The sequence below is a fragment of the Bufo gargarizans genome, chromosome 9, assembly GCF_014858855.1.
Source record: "Bufo gargarizans isolate SCDJY-AF-19 chromosome 9, ASM1485885v1, whole genome shotgun sequence".
In the NCBI taxonomy this organism is placed as follows: Eukaryota; Metazoa; Chordata; class Amphibia; order Anura; family Bufonidae; genus Bufo; species Bufo gargarizans.
In genome coordinates, this window is record NC_058088.1 from 161,701,264 (window position 1) to 161,724,859 (window position 23,596).

A 23,596-nucleotide genomic window follows, 5' to 3' on the forward strand; every position below is an offset into this window, starting at 1 on the left:
CAGATTTACTATGTATTTTCAACACTTTTTGTGCCTCATTAGACAGTTTTAAAAAGGGCCTTCAAAAAGGTCATGGCTTATAGGGGTCTTAAGATGTAGCAAATTGTGCCAAAATTTGGGCTAATGCAAGCCAACCAAGAGGTGGGACAAGGAAGAGACAGTGTCTGTCACATAGTGTGTTAAATTTGATGCCTCTTCTGCCTCACTGGTCTAGTTTTAAAGAGGGAACGTTTCTCCTGACATGTCTGTTTTATTAACTACTTGTACTCCCCAGGTAATAACAATTCTGGATCAACTTTTCTTATGACTCTGTGTTGTGCCATTTCTTTATTATTCCTTCTAGATGTTTGCAATGAAGGTCCAGCTGGCCGTTACCAGTTGTGGGTGTGTCCCTTCATAGGCTGACACTGGTAGCAATGGCAGGGTGGGCTGTCCAATCACGATCTGCTGCCGTAAAATATCTAGACAGCATGGAGACGACCAATGGCAAGTAACAGTAGCGGTCTCCTCCGCTAATGAGCAGGCGATTGCCGTGAAAGAATGCTGCCTTCCCAACAATTGCCTGCATAAATCTTTCCCAATGTTTAAACCCAGCTCCTGCTCGAATCTATTTGACCACATGACCAAAGACTTCCTGGGAACCTGGAAAAAAAAAATTAACTGCTGGCAAATATGGTCTATAATGCCACGAGTAGGACTCAACATTTCAACTGTACGTTCTGAGACTATCACCAGACATGATAACATCACCACAGCATTGTCCAAAAAAAAGGAGACAATTTTAAATAATGGCACATAAACACATATGAGGAAACAGGAAAGCAATAGTTGCCAATGATCTGGCAGAGGGTGGCTTATGATACAAAAAGGACAATGGAAGTGAAATTTGCTGCAAAAATGTGAAGGTCAAGAGGCTTCCTAGAGTGAGAAGGAAGGAACGTCTCTGATGTGAGCTAGATAACGTAGAAATGAGGAGGTTCTTAAGAGGTGTCCTAAACCTTGAAATTTAAGATGATTTAACCAAATAGCTCAATTTGGATTCTCTCCTCCACCCTTCTCTTTTCAAGGATCAATTTCAAGCAATTTGTGAAAGTTTCCCACAAGATATTTGTCAGAAGAGCTCATTCCGGTACTTTCAGGAAAGCAGCAGCAACATCAAGACTGCATTTCAACAAAATATGTTCAGCCTCAATGGTAGCACTCCAAAAGCACGACACTGATTGAAGAGTTATAAAGAGAGCGGCATTGTGTAGTTCATTATGTCATGAGCGTGTGACATCTTGCTTGTAATGGAGCGTGACACGAGTCAGTAAATGTCACTTCTTCACTATTGTATCTGACACAAGCCAGGCAAAAATGGGAACGACAACAATTCCAAACAAAATGATACATACAATCATACATCCTCCATAAGTGTCTTACCAGTAGGATTAACCCTTCTTTGTAAGTATGTAAGAGTACAAACATGATACACATAATATGGTGATGGTCACATAATATACAAGAGTGCAAAATGACTAAAGAAGGCACACATACAGGTGAAAAATCAAAGTAAAAAAATTAGACAAAGGCTATGAACACGTTCAGGACATTTTTATAACAGCATTTTACTCATTTAGCTGTCACCTCATTGTTACTCAGCCCAAAATGAGTAAAATTCTATCATAAAAAATGCCCCAGAAGGTATAATTAGCCTAAATCTCGTGGTATTGAAAATGAGATGCAATAAGAAGTGAATAGTAAGAGAAGGAAAGGTTTAAAGGGCTTATCCTGCCACCTATTTTTATTTTAAAAGCAGTTTACAATTATATAAAATAATAAAAAACGGTAATTCTCAGGTTACTCATTCCCTTTCATTTCTTTTTTGGACAAACAGTTTTTAAGAGTAAATATTAAAAAACACTCCAAGAGAATAGAGGGATGAGGTGAAAGGCATTTAGAGTGTATAGGGGGTCATTTATTAAGACCAGCATTTTAGACGTCGGTCTTAATAACCCCTGAGTTGGCGGTGCTCCACAGAAGTTATGTAGAGGAGCCAGCCTCTACATAACTTGACCAGATCCATCGCCGTTTCTATATCGACGCCAGTTCTCTTGCTGGCGTAGATTTAGACCATTTTTTATGTCTAAAACGGGCATAGAAAGTGGTGAATGAGAAGGGCCTGCCGGCCTGTCCTCTTCCCCGACCACGCCCCCTTTTTTTAGACCTGGCTCTGCACCGCAATCTGCGCCAGAAATGCGCCTAATATAGACATATTTCTGGTTGGTAAATGACCCCCTACGTTTTTAATGGGCATGTGAACAGACTTTAGATGCATTCCGCATTTTGAGGAACGGACCAGCTGGCCCCTAATGGAACAGTCCTATCCTTGTCTGTTATGCGGACAATAATAGGACATGTTCTACTGTTTTGCGGAGCGGACATGCGGACGGACGTAAACGGAAGGCACATGGAGTAACTTCAGTTTTTTTTGCAAACCCATTGAAACTAATGGTTCTGCTTAAGGTCCGCAAAAAAACCCGAACAGACACGGAAAGAAAATATGTTCGTGTGCATGAGCCCTAAGACATTAACCACCTCCGGACCGCCTAACGCAGATGTGCGGTCCGGAGGTGGCAGCCCTGCGCACAGTCACGCATATATGCGTCATCTCGCGAGACGCGAGATTTCCTGTGAACGCGCGCACACAGGCGCGCGCGCTCACAGGAACGGAAGGTAAGCGAGTGGATCTCCAGCCTGCCAGCGGCGATCGCTCGCTGGCAGGCTGGAGATCCGAATTTTTTAACCCCTAACAGGTATATTAGACGCTGTTTTCATAACAGCGTCTAATATACCTCCTACCTGGTCCTCTGGTGGTCCCTTTTGTTAGGATCGACCACCAGAGGACTCAGGTAGGTCAGTACAGTCGCACCAAACACCACACTACACTACACCCCCCCCGTCACTTATTAACCCCTTATAAACCCCTGATCACCCATGATCACCCCATATAAACTCCCTGATCACCCCCCTGTCATTGATCACCGCCCTGTCATTGATCACCCCCCTGTCAGGCTCCGTTCAGACGTCCGTATGATTTTTACGGATCCACGGATACATGGATCGGATCCGCAAAACGCATACGGACGTCTAAATGGAGCCTTACAGGGGGGTGATCAATGACAGGCGGGTGATCACCCATATACACTCCCTGATCACCCCCTGTCATTGATCACCCCCCTGTAAGGCTCCATTCAGACGTCCGCATGATTTTTACGGATCCATGGATACATGGATCGGATCCGCAAAACACATGCGGACGTCTGAATGGAGCCTTACAGGGGGTGATCAATGACAGGCGGGTGATCACCCATATACACTCCCTGATCACCCCCCTGTCATTGATCACCCCCCTGTAAAGCTCCATTCAGACGTCCGCATGTGTTTTGTGGATCCGATCCATGTACCCATGGATCCGTAAAAATCATGCGGACGTCTGAAAGGAGCGTTAAAGGGGGGTGATCAATGACAGGCGGGTGATCACCCATATACACTCCATGATCACCCCCTGTCATTGATCACCCCCCTGTAAGGCTCCATTCAGACGTCCGCATGATTTTTACGGATCCATGGATACATGGATCGGATCCGCAAAACACATGCGGACGTCTGAATGAAGCCTTACAGGGGGTGATCAATGACAGGCGGGTGATCACCCATATACACTCCCTGATCACCCCCCTGTCATTGATCACCCCCCTGTAAGGCTCCATTCAGACGTCCGCATGTGTTTTGTGGATCCGATCCATGTATCCATGTATCCGTAAAAAATCATGCGGATGTCTGAATGGAGCCTTACAGGGGGGGTGATCAGTGACAGGGGGGTGATCACCCTGATCACCCCGTCATTGATAACCTCCCTGTAAGGCTCCATTCAGACGTCCGCATGTGTTTTGTGGATCCGATCCATGTATCCATGGATCCGTAAAAAATCATGCGGATGTCTGAATGGAGCCTTACAGGGGGGGTGATCAGTGACAGGGGGGTGATCACCCTGATCACCCGCTGTCATTGATAACCTCCCTGTAAGGCTCCATTCAGACGTCCGCATGTGTTTTGTGGATCCGATCCATGGATCCGTAAAAAATCATGCGGATGTCTGAATGGAGCCTTACAGGGGGGGGGGATCAGTGACAGGGGGGTGATCACCCTGATCACCCCGTCATTGATAACCTCCCTGTAAGGCTCCATTCAGACGTCCGCATGTGTTTTGTGGATCCGATCCATGTATCCATGGATCCGTAAAAAATCATGCGGATGTCTGAATGGAGCCTTACAGGGGGGGTGATCAGTGACAGGGGGGTGATCACCCTGATCACCCCCTGTCATTGATAACCCCCCTGTAAGGCTCCATTCAGACGTCCGCATGTGTTTTGTGGATCCGATCCATGTATCCATGGATCCGTAAAAAATCATGCGGATGTCTGAATGGAGCCTTACAGGGGGGGGTGATCAGTGACAGGGGGGTGATCAGGGAGTCTATATGGGTGATCACCCCCCTGTCATTGATCACCCCCCTGTAAGGCTCCATTCAGACGTCCGCATGTGTTTTGCGGATCCGATCCATGGATCCGTAAAAATTATACGGACGTCTGAATGGAGCCTTACCAGGGGGGTGATCAATGACAGGGGGGTGATTCGGGAGTCTATATGGGTGATCACCCCCCTGTCATTGATCACCCCCCTATCATTGATCACCCCCCTGTCATTGATCACCCCCCTGTCATTGATCACCCCCCCCCCCCTGTAAGGCTCCATTCAGACATTTTTTTTGGCACAAGTTAGCGGAAATTTTTTGTTTGTTTTTGTTTTTTCTTACTAAGTCTCATATTCTACTAACTTGTGTCAAAAAATAAAATCTCCCATGAACTCACCATACCCCTCACGGAATCCAAATGCGTAAACATTTTTAGACATTTATATTCCAGACTTCTTCTCACGCTTTAGGGCCCCTAAAAAGCCAGTGCAGTATAAATACCCCACATGTGACCCCATTTCGGAAAGAAGACACCCCAAGGTATTCGCTGAGGGGCATATTGAGTCCATGAAAGATTGAAATTTTTGTCCTAAGTTAGCGGAAAGTGAGACTTTGTGAGAAAAAAACCAAAAAAATCAATTTCCGCTAACTTATGCAAAAAATAAAAAATTTCTAGGAACTCGCCAGGCCCCTCATTGAATACCTTGGGGTGTCTTCTTTCCAAAGTGGGGTCACATGTGGGGTATTTATACTGCCCTGGCTTTTTAGGGGCCCGAAAGTGTGAGAAGAAGTCTGGGATCCAAATGTCTAAAAATGCTCTCCTAAAAGGAATTTGGGCCCCTTTGCGCATCTAGGCTGCAAAAAAGTGTCACACATCTGGTATCGCCGTACTCAGGAGAAGTTGGGGAATGTGTTTTGGGGTGTCATTTTACATATACCCATGCTGGGTGAGAAAAATATCTTGGTCAAATGCCAACTTTGTACAAAAAAATAGGAAAAGTTGTCTTTTGCCAAGATATTTCTCTCACCCAGCATGGTTATATGTAAAATGGCACCCCAAAACACATTCCCCAACTTCTTCTGAGTACGGCGATACCAGATGTGTGACACTTTTTTGCAGCCAAGGTGGGCAAAGGGGCGCATATTCCAAAGTGCACCTTTCGGATTTCACAGGCCATTTTTTACAGATTTTGATTGCAAGGTACTTCTTACACATTTGGGCCCCTAAATTGCCAGGGCAGTATAACTACGCCACAAGTGACCCCATTTTGGAAAGAAGACACCCCAAGGTATTCCGTGAGGGGCACGGCGAGTTCCTAGAATTTTTTATTTTTTGTCACAAGTTAGCGGAAAATGATGATTTTTCTTTTTTTTTCTTTTTTCCTTACAAAGTCTCATATTCCACTAACTTGCGACAAAAAATAAAAGATTCTAGGAACTCGCCATGCCCCTCACGGAATACCTTGGGGTGTCTTCTTTCCAAAATGGGGTCACTTGTGGCGTAGTTATACTGCCCTGGCAATTTAGGGGCCCATATGTGTGAGAAGTACTTTGCAATCAAAATGTGTAAAAAATGGCCTGCAAAATCTATAAGGTGCACTTTGGAATATGTGCCCCTTTGCCCACCTTGGCAGCAAAAAAGTGTGACACATCTGGTATCGCCGTACTCAGGAGAAGTTGGGGAATGTGTTTTGGGGTGTCATTTTACATATACCCATGCTGGATGAGAGAAATATCTTGGCAAAAGACAACTTTCCCATTTTTTTATACAAAGTTGGCATTTGACCAAGATATTTTTCTCACCCAGCATGGGTATATGTAAAATGACACCCCAAAACACATTCCCCAACTTCTCCTGAGTACGACGATACCAGATGTGTGACACTTTTTTGCTGCCAAGGTGGGCAAAGGGGCACATATTCCAAAGTGCACCTTTTGGATTTCACCGGTCATTTTTTACACATTTTGATTGCAAAGTTCTTCTCACACATTTGGGCCCCTAAATTGCCAGGGCAGTATAACTACGCCACAAGTGACCCCATTTTGGAAAGAAGACACCCCAAGGTATTCCGTGAGGGGCATGGCGAGTTCCTAGAATTTTTTATTTTTTGTCGCAAGTTAGTGGAATATGAGACTTTGTAAGAAAAAATAAATAAAATAAAATCATCATCATTTTCCGCTAACTTGTGACAAAAAATAAAAAGTTCTATGAACTCACTATGCCCATCAGCGAATACCTTAGGGTGTCTACTTTCCGAAATGGGGTCATTTGTGGGGGTTTTCTACTGTTTGGGCATTGTAGAACCTCAGGAATCATGACAGGTGCTCAGAAAGTCAGAGCTGTTTCAAAAAGCGGAAATTCACATTTTTGTACCATAGTTTGTAAATGCTATAACTTTTACCCAAACCATTTTTTTTTTTTGCCCAAACATTTTTTTTTTATCAAAGACATGTAGAACAATAAATTTGGCGAAAAATTTATATATGGATGTCGTTTTTTTTGCAAAATTTTACAGCTGAAAGTGAAAAATGTCATTTTTTTGCAAAAAAATCGTTACATTTTGATTAATAACAAAAAAAGTAAAAATGTCAGCAGCAATAAAATACCACCAAATGAAAGCTCCATTAGTGAGAAGAAAAAGAGGTAAAATTCATTTGGGTGGTAAGTTGCATGACCGAGCGATAAACGGTGAAAGGAGTGTAGTGCCGAAGTGTAAAAAGTGCTCTGGTCATGAAGGGGGTTTCACCTAGCGGGGCTGAAGTGGTTAAATGGGGTCAATGTAGGGTCCAGCTCCTGACAACCCAAAGATCGGCTGTATTTCAGCAACTTTGGCACCGGATATAGGCACTGTCTAGTGGGAGGAACTGGTTACTGCTCCTGGGATTTAGATTTTCCATACCTATTTGGCCCTGTTTAACAAAAAGAAAGGGACGTTTAGGGCATTACATCACCTATATAGCTGCTCTCCCCTCTGCTTCCCCCAGAAGGCAGCCAATTTGCACTGTGTTTTACCACTACCGGAACGCTGCGCTGATGGTATTAAACTACATGTCCCAGCAGGTTATGACCACCCAGCATGCCCAGGAAACAGCAATTAGTCACCCGGGCTGGCTCATTATCTCCTGATGGCTGGTGGTCTGTGTGCAAGTTGCCATCTTCTGCTGTGAGATCCGCAAAACAAACAAATCCAAAATGTTCTGAAGGTACAAATGTGGCGGTTCCCTTTAAGAAATGTGCATACAGCTTGTGGTTTATTTAAAAGGAGAGAATTATTGAGAACAATTAAACATATTTGTAGTCAGCAAAATTGAAATAGTTGAAGCGTTAACACAGAAGAAAAGATGAGAAAATGATTAATTATTGTGAGTCATTAATGAAGAGAGCAGCCAATGGGGTATATCCTGTACTAATTAAAGAAACCACTTTTATTGCTTTTTTCTGGTTTAGTTCTTGGGAATATGTCATCAGAAAATGAGCTATTGTTTAAACCAAGTTTTTATGTCAGACATATTTTTAATAATTTTTAGTGGTTATTTATTCCATGTCACTATGGGGGTCAGTTATCATGCTGAAATACGCCTAAATCAGGCGTATTTCAGGCGCAGATGGTGATGCAATGGTTAGTTGCGCAGCTATCTGCGACTTCGCCCCACTCACGCCAGGTCTAAAATTGTTGGTGTGGCATGGGCGGGGACGGGGGTGGAACGGCAGGCCCGTCTTATTCATCATTTGCTACGCCTGTTTCAGGCGTAGAAAAAGGTCTAAATGTATGGCTTACAGTCGTCCTATGGACAGATACTTCCATCTCTTCTGTGGAGTGTATGGTGGTTTATAGTGGTCCTCTGGACAGATAGTTCCATCTCTTCTGTGGAGTGTACGGCTTAAAGTGGTCCTATGGATAGATACTTCCATCTCTTCTGTGGAGTACATGGCTTCTAGTGGTCCTATGGACCAAAGGCAAGAGGGCTTAGCCTGGAAACTGATGACCTTCTGGGTTACTACCCCCCCTCCGGGTGCTGTGTTGAAGTGGTCGGCATGTGGTGCAGCACCTAATAGTGTAGGAATCTACTTGAAAAAGGTCACCGTGAAGTTGACAAGTGGACTTATATGTGTTGATGAAAACATATACCAAGAACCTCATTTGTATTCACTGTGTGTCATTGTTGTGACTTTTTGGGGGTTTAAAACCCTCTCTATAGGGGAAGCAGCTGCTTTTGGGCCCTAGCTCAGAAGGGGCTCATCCAGGAGAAGGACTAAAAGATTTTATTGTCAGGGCCCCCTCAAAAGTAATTATACATTGACATGTAGGAAACCGAAAGAGCTTGGTCTGAGAGAACAATCTTGACTAGACACAGGAGTGGGAAGTGCACGGGAGGAGGGGGTTGTGAAGAAGTTACTTAGGGGGGTGGGGGCCCATTCAAAAATTTGCTGGACAGATTAAAACCAGTGTGTAATATGCTGGTCTTAACACATTTGTGACAACATTAAAAAATATGCTTGTTGGTTTAACCCTTGCGTCATACCACCAAATGCATCAATAACCTGTAGTGTTCATTACAGCTTATCCAGTCAGAAAGCAATAACAGGTGGATAACACATTGTTGAGGGCTTCAACCAGGGTCGATGTACAAAACATTCGATACATATCAGGAAGGCCGTCGATTTTTAAGACAGAGCATAACAATACATATGAGACATATCTAAAGCCAACAGATGAAATCCTTTATTTTAAAATACGACTGCTACTAGGTAATCTAAATGCCAACCATGTGTTATTTCTCAGAGGGATGACAAATGAACAAATTATTGCCAAGAATAGGAAATAGTGAAGCTTTTGCCAACTTGTAGAGCAGGGGTGAGGAAGCAAAGGAGCTGTCAGAGAAAGGCTGAAGTGCTAACACCCAGAAGAAGAAAAAACGTATAGCGTGTGTGCAGTTTGGGAGAAGGTAACGCAAACTGCCAAGACCACAACACATTCCTGAGAAATAAATGCTGGATTTCAGTAGAGTTTGGTATGCCAGGCATGCAACAATATTGTTCTGAAGGATTCTTTATTATTTTGAGGGTCTTAAACAGTGGTCCTCTTTAAATATGCAGACAATATGATGGCGGAAAATACTTCTGGAGAAGCCGTCTATGGGTGCAGGATCCATGATAAAAAAATTAATAAAAAAACAACAACCATATCATGTTCCCAATGTATACAGAAGTACGTGGATACACAGTATGAGGCCATAGAAGGGGCTATGGATGCCATATTGCAAATCCTTAGAACAGAAGAGCAGTGTGTGAGGTTCAGGTTTACCTCTATCAAACAACAGTTATTATTAACCCATATGGATCAATTACATTTTAGCTTTACTTTACCCTGTGTATTGCCAGGTACTGTATTTGTAAAGTTAATTCTAAAAATAAAAAAGTAAAGCACTCGGAGATTAAAACCATACTTTTTTTTTTACTACAAACTGAAATCACTCCATGAGCATACTGCAGGACAGTCAATGCGTTTCGATCATCAACACAATCTTAATTACCGGTATGACAAAGTATAACTGTCATCTTTTTTTTTTTTTTTTGTATTGGATTGTGGTGATTAATATCTCCTTGGTGGCCCTATTTTAACTTTTCACTGTGTATTCAATTACCCCTTAATTCCACAGTTTTGTTCCCTGTACTGCCTACTTTTGCCTCTGCTTAAAATCAGGTTGCTAGGCATGGTCTGTCTATGTGTTGAAGGACGGAGGAAGCAGACTCACGCTGCGTGCAAGGTCACATTACTGACAGCCAGGGACTGTGTGTAAATGATTAGAGCCAGGTCCTCCCCAGCAGCTGATAACAGTGCCTGGGCTGTGTGCACTTCTCCCTGTCCCTGCGCTTGGCAGACGCTCCCTCACTCAGCAGACTGGGACAATGCAGAGTGGAAGCAGCGCAGAGCAGGGAAGGGAGATCTGCCGTCTGCTCACTGTATAAATGAAAGCAACATGTGGTAAGAGGACCCCTTTGTGCTGCAGGAGATTAACCCTTTAGGGGAAGGGCTCTGGTTACTGACACTTTTGGGGGGCTATTGTTACTGGCTAGTGAGGGCAGGCGGGATTAACGTCAGGGGGAGGGCAGTGGCGGCCATCTTAACTAAACAGTGACATTGCAGTTTTATGCAGACTGGTTGCTAAGGGCTGAATCTTATTAAATATGGGGTAAGTCAGTCTAATAGTAACTGATTCTGGAATATCATGTTATTAGTAACTACATATATGAAAATTGAAATTAGGGTCTAAGTGTGACAGTTATCCTTTAAGATTACTTGGTGATCGAAACGCGTTGACTGTCCTGCAATATGCCACCGGAGTGATTTTAATCAAGCTGGAATAAAGGAGTTATGGTTTTAGTCTCAGAGTGCTGGACTTTTGCTTTTTGGAGTATCGTGGTTGCTGGAACTTGGCACATGCACTGGCATATGACCACTTGTCGGCTTGGCTTACACAAGTGAATTTAACTTATTTATAAAGTTATGTCATGGGGTTGCTTTCATCGACAACAAGAATAAACTTAATAATGCTATTAAGCATGAAGCACCAAAGACAGCCATTATACGCGGTGCATACACACGGTTACTTGGAGTTCTTGCTAAGCATAGTGTTGTCTACAGTTCATTGCAGAGAAGACACTGGACCACCAGAAGTAGAGCCATTCTGGAATGAAATCAATCGTGGCGATACAGGTATACATCACACCCCAATGTTTGATATATTAGAGAATCCACCGTAAGATTTCCACTTTGCAGTTTAGTTTGGTGCACATTTCCAACTCAACATTCGCGTTTCCTTCACCAGGTTTCAGAAGTCATAGGATGAATACATAAGAAACCATGCAGTAGAGGCTTGCTGCACTACAAGGTAGCAGAACATGCATTGTTAGCTGTAAGTGCCCAGGTTTAACCTTTGGTGAATTTAAGGTAAAGGACTTTGAGCAAAAATGATTTTTTTTATAAAAATCCACACAAAAACTTGCATTTGCTCCTTTCATATATGAGCCGCTAGATACTGGTCACTTTAACAGACAGGGTATATAGTATAAGGTTATGGATCTCACATACAGATAAGGTGCTGAACGGGGTGGCGCACTTTGCCTTCCTTAAAATGACTATGGGTGTCCCATCAGTTGAGCTCCTTCTGATATGTACTGAAAAAGTTATCCTGGTAATGTACCATAAATTTTTGTAGGAAAACCATTTCATGGAATAAAAATAGGATATACACCTACGCCCTACAGAACCAGGCAGTGGAGGGATGCACTCAAGCTACAACTGTCCCCAAAACAACAGGGCCTCTCTCTACCGTGCCACACTATGCAGACCTCTCTTACGCTGGGCACATACACGGCTGTTGATTATGACTATGGAGGCAGGAGTCTGTACCATGCATGGTCCTCTCACCCAGGCATTCTATGGGGCCTCATCCGAGGATCCAACTTTTTGTTGAATTTGCAACTAGACTGGATCTCTGCTGGCACTTTCTTTACTGGCTTCAAATTAACCTAAAATTAACATCTGTGCATTACATAAGTCACTTTAATCCTTATGACCCCCTACAAGTCAGACCTCATCCATAAACCGTCCTTTCTGCAATTCTTAAGACTTGTCCTTTATCATAATCTCCTGTCATACACAGCTACAAGACTTCTCTTGCGATGCCCTATACTCAGGAATTGACTTTGCTTGCCCTGTTCAACTCCCCTCAGTATTAAACAACTTCTTCAAATCCACTTCTGAAAAAGTGTCCTATTTAATCATCATGACAAAACTAGTGTTCATTAAAACGAACCTTTAGCTTATTCCTTATCTACCATATCAAATAATCATCCTACAGCAGATCTGGTGGTTACATGCACAACATAGACATAGCATACAATGGTACCCTTAACCAATGGGCTACAACCTACATCCCATCAGCTTTTGGGAAACTACAGGTCTAAAGCTGGCCATACACATTATACTTTTTTCGGCTGAACCCACCAAGAATAGCGGGTTCAGCCAACACAGTAATATGGAACTTGGACCTTTCAACTCTTTTCCGAACATTTTCCGCTCAATCCTTTTGTTCTCCGGGCAGATAAGCCGCCACCAGAACTGTCTGGCAGCAGATCTCTCCACAGAATACACATACATGTTTGGCCGAGCCGAAGGTGTATGTGTATGGGGAAGACGGGAAAGATGGCTGTTGGCAGAAAGATCACTGACAGCTGTTGAATGTGTATAGTCATACATGTTGAGGCTACTTTCACAACTGCGTTTTTTATTCAGGTTTTGAGATCCAGAACAGGATCTCAAAACCTGAATAAAACGCTTCTGTTTATAATTTATTACATCCGGATGCATCCATTTCGTCCGGATCCGGTTGTATTAAATAGAAACTGGACAAACCGGATCCCGCATTAAAATAATTGTAAGTCAATGGGAGCCGGAATCTTTTTTTCATTACCGAAAAAAAATGGATCCGGAACCATTCACTTACATTGATTTTCATGCTGGATCCAGTTTGTTCAGTTTTTTGACTGGACACAAAACCGCAGCTCGCAGCAGTTTATTGTCCGGTCGAAAAAACGGAACAAACCGGAGCTCAGAATGCATCCTGATCTGGTCTGTTCTCTTTTGTCCCCTCTGCCGGATCTCAAAACCGGAATGCAAAACGTAGATGTGAAAGTAGCTTAAGGGCACTTTCACACTAGCGTTTTTCTTTTCCGGTATGGAGTTCTGTCCTAGGGGCTCAATACCGGAAAAAAATGATCAGTTTTATCCCTATGCATTCTGAATGGAGAGCAATCCGTTTAGTATGCATCAGGATGTCTTCAGTTCAGTCACTGTACGGTTTTTGGACAGAGAAAATACTGCAGCATCCTGACGTATTTTCTCTGTCCAAAATTCCGGAATACTTGCCGGAAATCCGGATCTGGCTTTATTTTACATTGAAATGCATTAATGCCGGATCCGGCCCTAAGTGTTCCGGAAAAATGGATCCGGTTTTGCGGTCTGCACATGCGCAGACCTTTAAAAATGTGAAAAAGATAAATACCAGATCCGTTTTTCCAGATGACAACCGGAGAGACGGAACCGGTATTGCAATACATTTGTAAGACGGATCCGCATCTGGATCCATCTACAAATGGTATCCGTTTGCATACAGATTGCCGGATCCGGAAGGCAGTTCCGGCGACGGAACTGCCTGCCGGATTCCAGCGACGCTAGTGTAAAAAGTACCCTAGGGCGGATTTAGACGCTCTGATGTACAGTCAATTGTCAGGAAGGGAGCGTTCCTTCCCGACAGTCGGCTGCTCATTCAGTTACATGCAGCAATCCCCTCCACAGTATGAAGACAAGGGATCGCTTTTGCGATTGCTCGTCTATATACAGAATCATTGCTTTTGGGCAGCAGATCACTGTTTAGACAGCCCGATCTGCTGTCCAGAAATGGCAATTGGTGCGCCTGTACGAACTAAGGGATCACCCGATGAATGAGCACTTCGCTAGTTTCATCAGGTGATCAGCGGCACATTTAGATGGACAGATTGTCAAGAACGTTTGTTCCTGATGATCTACTGATTATCGGGAAGTGTAAATCCACCTTTAAATAGCATGTGTACATGTGTACTGAACAGGGAGACAACTCTGGTAGCGGCATATCTCCTTGGAAAACAAAAGGATCAAAGCACCCGAACCTTCTCTCATTAAACATCATCTGTAAGGGAAGAGTCTGGCAGGTCCCCCCAAAAAACTGTGGGTTCAGCCAACAATAGTCTAATATGTATGGGGGCCACAGAATAGAGATCACTGGCTTAGAGCACAACTGCCTGCTTTTTTAAGGTCTTGTTAGAAGTTCCTGAAAAGAGCTTTAAAGGAGTTGTATGAGATTATGATAAAGTTAGTCTATCTCGCATCACAGCTCAGTTCTATTCAAGTAAATGGGTTGGTCAAAGGTGTAAAGTTTGGAGAAATGCAAGTTTCCATGCTCCGCAGGTCACAGAGGATGTCATTTTTGCTCATTCAGTAGACGATAGACCCGACTAACAAACTTTATTAGAGCTATAGAGAGCGAGTCAGGCAAAGTTGTAAGTGATAGTACAGACTCGCAAACTCTACTCACGGGTACGGTGTTGCGCTGGATCCTTGGTGGAGGAGGTCGAGGAGGGGGAAGCTTTTCCTGCTGTATCAAAATGGAAACTGACATATCAGTTGCAAGTAATATATGGCATCCATGTATTATATTGTAACTATGATAGGTTTCCATCAAGCTCCATCATCGATAGCGAAGACCAGCTCCAACCGTCCTCCAAGAATTTCAAAACCGCTATACAAATGCAAAATGAAGCGTCTCTTGATAGTGAGCAAAATTGAGCAAAATTCAATAGCCATGTACAAAATACTGTATACATTGAAATAAACATGGACATAAATGTACCTGGACTCTTACAAGAAATGGACAAGTGGTTCTCCATTGCACTTCACCAAGTCTAGGCAATGAGTATACATACGTAACATACAGCAAATGTGTAGCTGTAGTGTAGATATATATATATATTTTTTCTTTTTTGGGGATATACACCTCTGTATACCGTCCAATAATATACATCTGGAGTATATGCAATGCAGAGCCGTAGCTACTTTCACCCGATGCATAGGCTGATGCTGTAGCTCTGTATCTAAATACCCTGGCCTGGATAAAGCGGCTTTTTGCCCCTACCCCCAGTTTTCCCACCGAACTACATTCCTGACACACAGTATAATATTAAGGTCAAAATGCACCCAAATACTCAATCTTTAGGTAGAGATTCAATCTGCTAGTCCACCCAAGCTTTGGTTATTGAAAGAGTTCCTGTCAATTACACCATGGGGGTCGATTTAGTCCCTGAAGGCCAAGCGGCAATCCAGAAGGGTCTAAGTACTTCAGCTTCAACAACCCATGCTCCCAACAACCACAAGGAGGGCAAGCAGTAAGGCAGTACTGTCAACCATCTTGGAAGTGGGTTACCCCCAATTATCTGTATGATTCTTTATTCCATATTTTTATTGTCCATGTAGAAGTAATATCCAATAACCAGACTGCAGATACCAATTAATACAAAGACATTGTGGGTGTTGAGATAAGTTGCTATTCACAATGACGTGGTTAACATGCAGAATTTCTGCGCTGATAAAAATGACAAACCTAGTTGAGACGCGTGAAATTCATCAATCCATAAAAGGGTCATTGCTTTTGATGAGAACATGGAGTATTGGAACATGTAGCTACGAACTAAAGGAACAGTATCTGCAGAAAAGAACAGTGCGTATAGGAACCAATAATTATCAGAGAAGAATGCAGCACATACTAGTGAGACCAACGAAACATGAGGTTCCCTCACCGTCAGCCGTACACAGTCGCCCACATGCTGCTCTTCTCTGCATTTACACACGTTACATGGAACTGAAACCGTCCGTAACTGAAATCTACTTTCTCCTAAAGAGTCATTTGTGGCTGTTGAAAATAGCCTCGATTTTGTGGATCTGACCACAAAACTATTGCATGGTATAAATAGGAATGGGTGCCCTTCTGCTCGCCTCCCTTATCTGACATTAAATGGCACAAAAAAATTCCATTTTACATATTGCAGAAATGCTGAGCCGGCAGTGAATTAGTTAATATCCTTCTGTAGCACCATCTAAACATGGAGGTGGAAGCACTGGGACTTAGCCAGCCTAGAAATCTGCGTCTGGCATGGGCTTCTCTGGAACGATTCACTCTTCCCACTTCTAGTAAAGAGACAAAAACATGATCATATGGTTCCCATCACAGGTTCTAAAATGTGCAGAGACAGAAGAGTGGGACGTTCTTCCTGCCCAACTTGGGCTGCTAGCAGATGTGCCAGACAGTAATACACACATGGATGGAGAACCGTACCTGTAATCACTTTGTCTGCTAGATATTCACTGTTAGTGCACACATTTTGCAAATTATATTTAGTCAAGTAAACAGCAGATTTATAATTTCTTTGCTTCAAGTTTCGACAATTAAAAAAACAAAAACAAAGCAGCACAAAAATGTAAATGTAGTAAAAAAGAGTTAACAGAAAACAGAAAAAGGAACAGCAAGGTGTGATACAGGGGGAATAGCTCCCTGCATACTTCTGCTAGTTTATAGAGGGGACTCTTGATCAGGACACTTTTGTATTAGCAGTAGTGATGGACGAACATCGTCCAGGATGTTTCGCAAACGCGCGTTCGCAACCAAATGGACGCGAACCGTGCGTTCGCGGCGGGCCCGGTAGACTTTAATGTCAGGCGAACCTGAAAAACCTTCAGGATATATTTGCAGCCACCAAATACTTACTAGAAGTGCACAAATAGTCCCACAACATGGGCAGTGACATACCAGAGGGGGATCAATGGCAAAAAAATCCCACAAAAAATATGTATTTTAATCAGGGCCATTTTTATGCAAATTAAAGGGAAACTCAAAAAAATTTGCCTTGCTGGAGCATAGAAATTTTTTATTTTAGGCAAAGGGAGTACAGGCCCCAAAAATTAGGCATTCACCTGACAGAAAAGGCCTTTTATGCCGCTGTATATACATAAGACAAGGACCATGCTTTGTTTTTGTTGTGGCGGATATGTGTGGGCTGGCATGAGGAAATTCAATTACACGTGGTCAAAATGTGAGGTAGTCCACACTGTCGTAAGCTAGGCGAGTGCAATTATCGGTCACGATCCCTCCTGCTGCGCTGAACATCCTTTCGGACAGGACACTCGACAAGGGGAAAGCCAAGAGTTCCATGGCAAATTGTGCCAGCTCTGGCCAGAGGTCAAGCCTGCACACCCAGTAGTCCAGGGGTTCCTCGCTTCTCAGAGCATCCACATCGGCCATTAACCCGATGTAGTCGGACACCTGTCGGTCTAGGCATTCTAGGCATTCCCTGAGGCTGGATCCGGAGGGTTGGCTGAAAGAATGATCTCATATCCGAAGTGACTAACACATCTTCAAACCGCCCTCTTCTTGCAGGCGAGGTAGGATTGGTACCCGCTGTTTCGCTGTGAGTGGAAATTTCTCTGCCAGCGCCCGCAACAGAAGAATGCAGCATCTCTCACATCAAGGCCTGGAAATGCTGCATTCTGCCAGCCCTCAGTGATGCTGGTAACATGTCCGCCATTTTGTGTTTGCACCGAGGGTCTATAAGTACGTTGCCCTTTATGCTTTTTATACAGGGGTCCCTCTTCAAACACTGGAGCATGAAGGTCCCTATTTGCACTAAATTGGAAGCGGTGGAGCGCCCTGGCTCCTGCTCATCGCCCAGGAGAATGTCGTTCTCTGTCTCCTCCCCACAGCCATGGACAACACCAGGGATCAATGAAAAGTTTAAAGTCCCCTTCAAAGCCTGCTCTTCTTGCTCCTCCTCCCCTCAGCCACCATCCTCCTCTGACTCCTCTTCAGACTCCTGCTGACTTGTCTCAGATGGAGTAGCCCCCCCCCCCCCCGGGAATTCATCCAGCATTGTGACTTCCTAATCTTCCAGCTCCTGCTCCTCGACGGCTTGATCAATGACACAACGCAATGCACGCTCCAGAAAGAAGGCGTCAGGTACAATGTCACTGATGGCGCCCTGGCTGCGACTGACCAGTTTCTCATCAAATAGCCGCAGAAGTCTGCATGCGTCGCGCATGAGTAGCCACTGGCTATCAAGCATATACAAGATGGAGTTCCAGCGCGTCGGGCTGTCACAAATCAGATGTTTGACGGGCAGGTGGTGTCACCGCTGGGCGTCAGCAAGGCGAGCCATGGCCGTGTAAGATCTAAAATTGCCAAAGATATTCCTGGCCTGTCGCAAGACTTCTTGGACCCTGGGGTATTTGGCAGCGAATTGCTACACGACTAAGTTGAGGACGTGTGCCATGCACGGCACATGTGTCATTTTGCCCTGTTTCAGCACGCTCAGCAGACTGGCATCGTTGTCGCACACCACTTTACCAACTGTCAAATTGAACGGGGTTAGTCACTGATCGGCCTGTGACCGCAGAGCTGAAAACAGTGCAGGACCGGTGTGGCTCTTGGCTTCCAGGCACAACAGCCGCAGCACAGCATGGCAAAGTGTCACCTGGCACGTCGAATAGGTTCTGGGGAGCTTGCGGGGTGCAACAGAAAAGGCGGTAGGAGTGGAAAAGGAGGAGTCAGCCGAGGAGGAGATGGAGGATGGAGTAGGAGGAGGAGAAGAAGAGGCAGGCCTGCATACAATCCGTGGCAGTAACACCAAATCCACACGGGAGCCACGGTTTACATGCTTGACAGCAGTCAGAAGGTTCACCCAGTGGGCAGTAAAAGTTATGTATCTTCCTTGCCCGTGTTTGCTAGATCACGTGTCTGTGATCAGATGTATCTTGGCAAAGACACTGTGTGCCAGAGATATATTAACTTGCCGCTAATAGTGGCCATATAGTTCATGGGGACCTTCCATTGCGGTGTGCCAATAGCCACAAATTTTCTAAAGGCCTCCGAGTCCACCAATTGGCAGTAGTTGACGGGCTAGCAGTTCCGACAAGCCAGCGGTCAGCCGTTGGGCAAGAGGATTATCCAGCGTCATTATTTTTTTACGCTTGAACATTTGGGACATGGAAGCCTGCCTTGTGCCAGATGAACGCGACGATGGCACGGTGGAAGGTGGAGTGGAGGACAAATGGGAGGAGAGAGGAGAAGAGGCAGGACGTGAAGCGCCGGGAGTGTGGCTTTGTGGGTTCTGAGAGTGTTGCTCCCACTGGGCTCGGTGATGGGAGGCCATGTGCCTTCTTAAGGCGGTCGTCCCTAGGTGAGTGTTGGGCTTACCGCGACTTATGCGTTGATAGCACAGGCTGCAGATGGCAACACTATTGTCAGCAGCTGACACGTTAAAAAAAGCCCACACTGTGGAGCCATGTGCAGGCGTCCTCGGAATGCCAGAAGTGACCGTGCATGGTGGATGGCTCGCTCCAGATACATTTGCAGTCTGCTTTTTGCCCCCTGTGCCCTGCGAGCTCTGCCTGCTTCTCCTCCTTCTCCTCCCTTTCTGCTGCTCCATCTCTCCCTCTGAACTCCCCTCCTGTTCCTCTCTTGTGGGCACCCACGTGATATCCATCGACACGCCATCATCATCATCGTCACCTTCACCACCACTGACATTTGAGATCTCGGAGTTGGCAGCAACAGCGGGGACCTCCCTCCTTGGGCTGATCTGGGTACTGTCGTCAGACCGCTGGGTGGTGGCCGTTGCTACCTCCTCTTCCTCATCCGATGTCAAGAATGGCTGCGCATCGGTAAGGTCTGGGAATGGATGGGAAAATAATTCCTCTGACTCGAGTGGAGGGGCTATGGTGGTGGTGGTGGTGTCTCTGTTTGCACACAGCAGAGAGTGAGGAGGGTGCAGATACAGAGGATGAGGAAGGTGCAGAAGCTGGAGGCTGAATAAGCCACTCAACCAACTCTGGTGCGTCCTTTGAAGTAATCGCACGCGCCTTATCCAACTTCCCACTTAGGCTCCGGCCTGGTGTACCTGCCCAACCCCTACCACCACTGCCTGTCATTTTTAAAATGACCCTGTGCCTAAGTCCCTATAGAAGGGCAGTATTTGTGGTAGCAGGTATATCGTAGGCCTCAATCAATATTTGGTGGAAACAGGTATATCAATCCCCTTAAAGGATTACTGTCACACTTAGACCCTAATTTCAATTTTCATATATGTAGTTACTAATAACATGATATTCCAGAATTAGTTGCTATTAGACTGACTTACCCCATATTTAATAAGATTCAGCCCTTAGCAACCAGTCTGCATAAAACTGCAATTTCACTAATCAGTTAAGATGGCCGCCACTGCCCTCACCCTGAGGCTAATCCCGCCTGCCCTCACTACCCACAATGCATTGAGCTCCTCACATGCACTATCCAGTAACAATAGCCCCCCAAAAGTGTCAGTAACCAGAGCTCTTCCCCCTAAAGGGTTAATCTCCTGCAGCACAAAGGGGTCCTCTTACCACATGTTGCTTTCATTTATACACTGAGCAGATGGCAGATCTCCCTTCCCTGTTGTGCGCTGTTCCAACTCTGCATTCTCCAGCTCTGCTGAGTAAGTGAGCGTCTGCCAAGCGCAGGGACAGGGAGAAGTGCACACAGCCCAGGCACTGTTAACAGCTGCTGGGGAGGACCTGGCTTTAATAATTTACTTACAGTCCCTGGCTGTCAGCAATGTGACCCTGCACGCTGCGTGCTCCGTCTATCAACAGATAGACGGACCATGCCTAGCAACCCTATTTTAAGCACAGGTAAAAATAGGCAGTACAGGGAACATGGGGTAATTGAATACACAGTGAAAGTTGAAATAGGGCCACCAAGGTGATATTAATCGCCACAATCCAATACTCCAAAAAAATAATATACAACAGTTATCCTTTAATCAGTATTTTGGGGAAGCAGGTATATTGCAGGCCTCATTCAATATTTTGTGGAAGCAGGTATAGCAAACCCCTTAATCAGTATTTTGGGGAAGCAGGTATATCGTGGGGTATATCATGGGTTTGTCAATGTGCTGAAACGTCTTAATTGGCTGTTCTGTCCCACCTGATGGATGTGTCATCGGCACAATGCAAAAAAATATGGCGCCGGCGGACATAGCCATATGTTCGCATGTTCGGCGATTTGCGAACACGCGAAGTTCACCGCAAAAAGACCGCCGGGCAAACCGCAAGGCCATCTCTAATTAGCACTGATAATGGCTATAAAGAGTGTCTCTGAGTGAGTATTGTGGCCTCTTCCTAGGTCAGTGATGTCCCGTTCATCAGTCATATGGCCTACGTGCAGCTCAGTCCCAGTCAAACAAATGGGGCTGAACTGCAATACAAAGCACAGCAACTATCCAATGGATGGCGCTGTGCTTGGCAAGCTGCGCAGAGGACACAGAGCTCAACGGAGTACTGCAGCCTCCTCAAACAGCTGATCATGGTGTCGGACACCAGCTGATCTGATATTGATGACCTATCCTGAGGATAGGTCATCACAATAAACACCCGGAAAACCCCTTTAACTGCCGCTTTCTATCTATGCTTAGGAGTCCAGTAAGTGGTTCTACTTAGTGACTGACAGCCCCCCCTGTCTGAAAACTCCTATGTTGAAGGCTGTCAATCACTGAATAGAACCAACCCCATGACTCCTAATCATAGAAGAGGCAAGGATTTTAATCCATAAATTTTAAGCTATACAGAATATTTTATCACAAAACGATATATCAGTCCGCTCCTCCTGCTATATAATCTCAACCATGTAGATTGAAAGCCATCTTCCAGGTGACAGGTTTGCCTTAATGGGGGTCTCCAGGAAAACTACCTCCATAAATAGAAGATTCATACTTACCTGCTGTCCACTGCTCCGGTCCTCCTCTGTGTCCATGTTCAGGTCCCCCGCTTGTTTTATTCCGATGCTGCATGGGCATGGTGACATGTTCCTCTACAGTCAATGACTTACAGAAAAATCAGTAGTCCTGGAGAACCCCTTTAAGGAAAAGAAAGCATCCCAGCAGAAAGGAAAAGGATAATCTGTTCACATTAGCGTTTCTTCCTTTGCCTCTGGGTTCTTCTGTCTGCAGCATTATTGATACCGCAACCTGATAGAAAGTTCATCTGTATAACTATCAAGGCTTTGTTACGAACTGAAGAGTCATACTCCATTTATTCTTTTAAAAAAAGGACAAGTCACCCAGATATACAATCCATGGTGTGCAATCAGTACCAAACTAGAATTTGGGACTTTGGTTATTGCATAGGAGGAAGGGCAGGCAATAAGTAGTCTCCTTTTTGCTGGGCTTTGAGTGGTTGTCTCTTCCCTTTCCCCAAGAGAGAAACAAGACAATTGTTAAGTAAGGCCTCGTTCACACTTCAGTGTTTGGTCAGTGATTTCCATCAGTGATTTGTGAGCCAAAACCAGGTGCAACTCTAAACACAGAACAGGAGCAGATCTTTCCCTTCTACCTCATGTCTGTGGAGGCTCCACTTCTGGTTTTGGCTCACAAATCACTGATGGAAATCACTGACCAAACACTGAAGTGTGAACGAGGCCTAAAGGTTTAGTTACATTAAAATACAGGTTTATTATTCCCAAAGTAAATTTGCTTGGATAAGGCCTTCACATTGGAACACCAAAGTACTCCTCCTGTGACAATAACCACAACTTCAGCAGATACTGAAATTTGCATTTTTATCTACAGTATTTTTTCATAGATTTCAGTGACCCGAGCTTAAAAACTGACAACGTAAAGCTGCTGTAAATAAAGCTCGTAACATAACAATCTGACAGTTCCCATAGCAGCGCACTGGAAAGCCTTGTGCCGCTGCTGGTTCCCATCACACCCGAGCTTCTTTATGTTTCAAGTGCAGAGGAGCCAACTCTTTTCTGCTGTCACTTTTTTGTGGCTTTAAGCTGCAGGTAATATATTTAAAGAGGACCCATCGCATGGGCACAAGTTCATTCAGTAATGAGGTTTGTACCCATGTGACCAAGGAGCTCCTGTTCCCGCTGTTTATCCTGGCCCGGTTTGGTACAATGATCTCTGACCTTTTTCACTGGCTGTATGCAAATTACGCAACCGCTGTGCAGAAGCCCTTCTCCACATGCACCATGCTTAGTAAACATAAATAACGACTCTGATATAATGGTGGCATCGTTTGCCTTTAGCCTGTGGGCTAGAGCTTGACCTGGGTTTGTCTGTGCCCTGTGACAGACCCTTTTTAAAAGAGAATATTCTGATAACTAGGTTTCTGCTTAGAGATGGGCTGATCTTCCACCGCCTAAGTTCTGGCTTTTCTCTGCCTGCTTCGGGTACTTCATGACACCACTATGACTAGGAGGAACGGGCAGAAATCAACTTATACTGGAGAGTTATACAGCTTCCGGGCCATAAAACTTTGCTTTGAATGTGGTGTGTGAAGTATCATTTTTAGGCTTTTATGAAAGCTACAAATAATATATGAAACATAGCTGTCGAACATGAACAGCAACAATGGAAAGATTAGGATGGCATACACCATGAAATACTATTAG

General features: G+C 44.6%; 1 protein-coding gene across 4 annotated transcripts in view; it reads right to left on the minus strand.

Annotated features, from left to right (window-relative positions):
• Window positions 1-23,596, minus strand: part of DENND1A (DENN domain containing 1A) — a 746,239-nt gene that overhangs the window by 33,511 nt on the left and 689,132 nt on the right. For 2 of the 4 annotated variants that reach the window (XM_044305778.1, XM_044305776.1), the window contains exon 20: window positions 14,654-14,713. The exons of the other annotated variants lie outside the window; for them this stretch is intronic. In XM_044305778.1, the coding sequence (XP_044161713.1) occupies window positions 14,654-14,713 (60 nt within the window). The remainder of the gene's footprint in view (window positions 1-14,653; window positions 14,714-23,596) is intronic. 4 annotated transcript variants of the gene reach the window in all.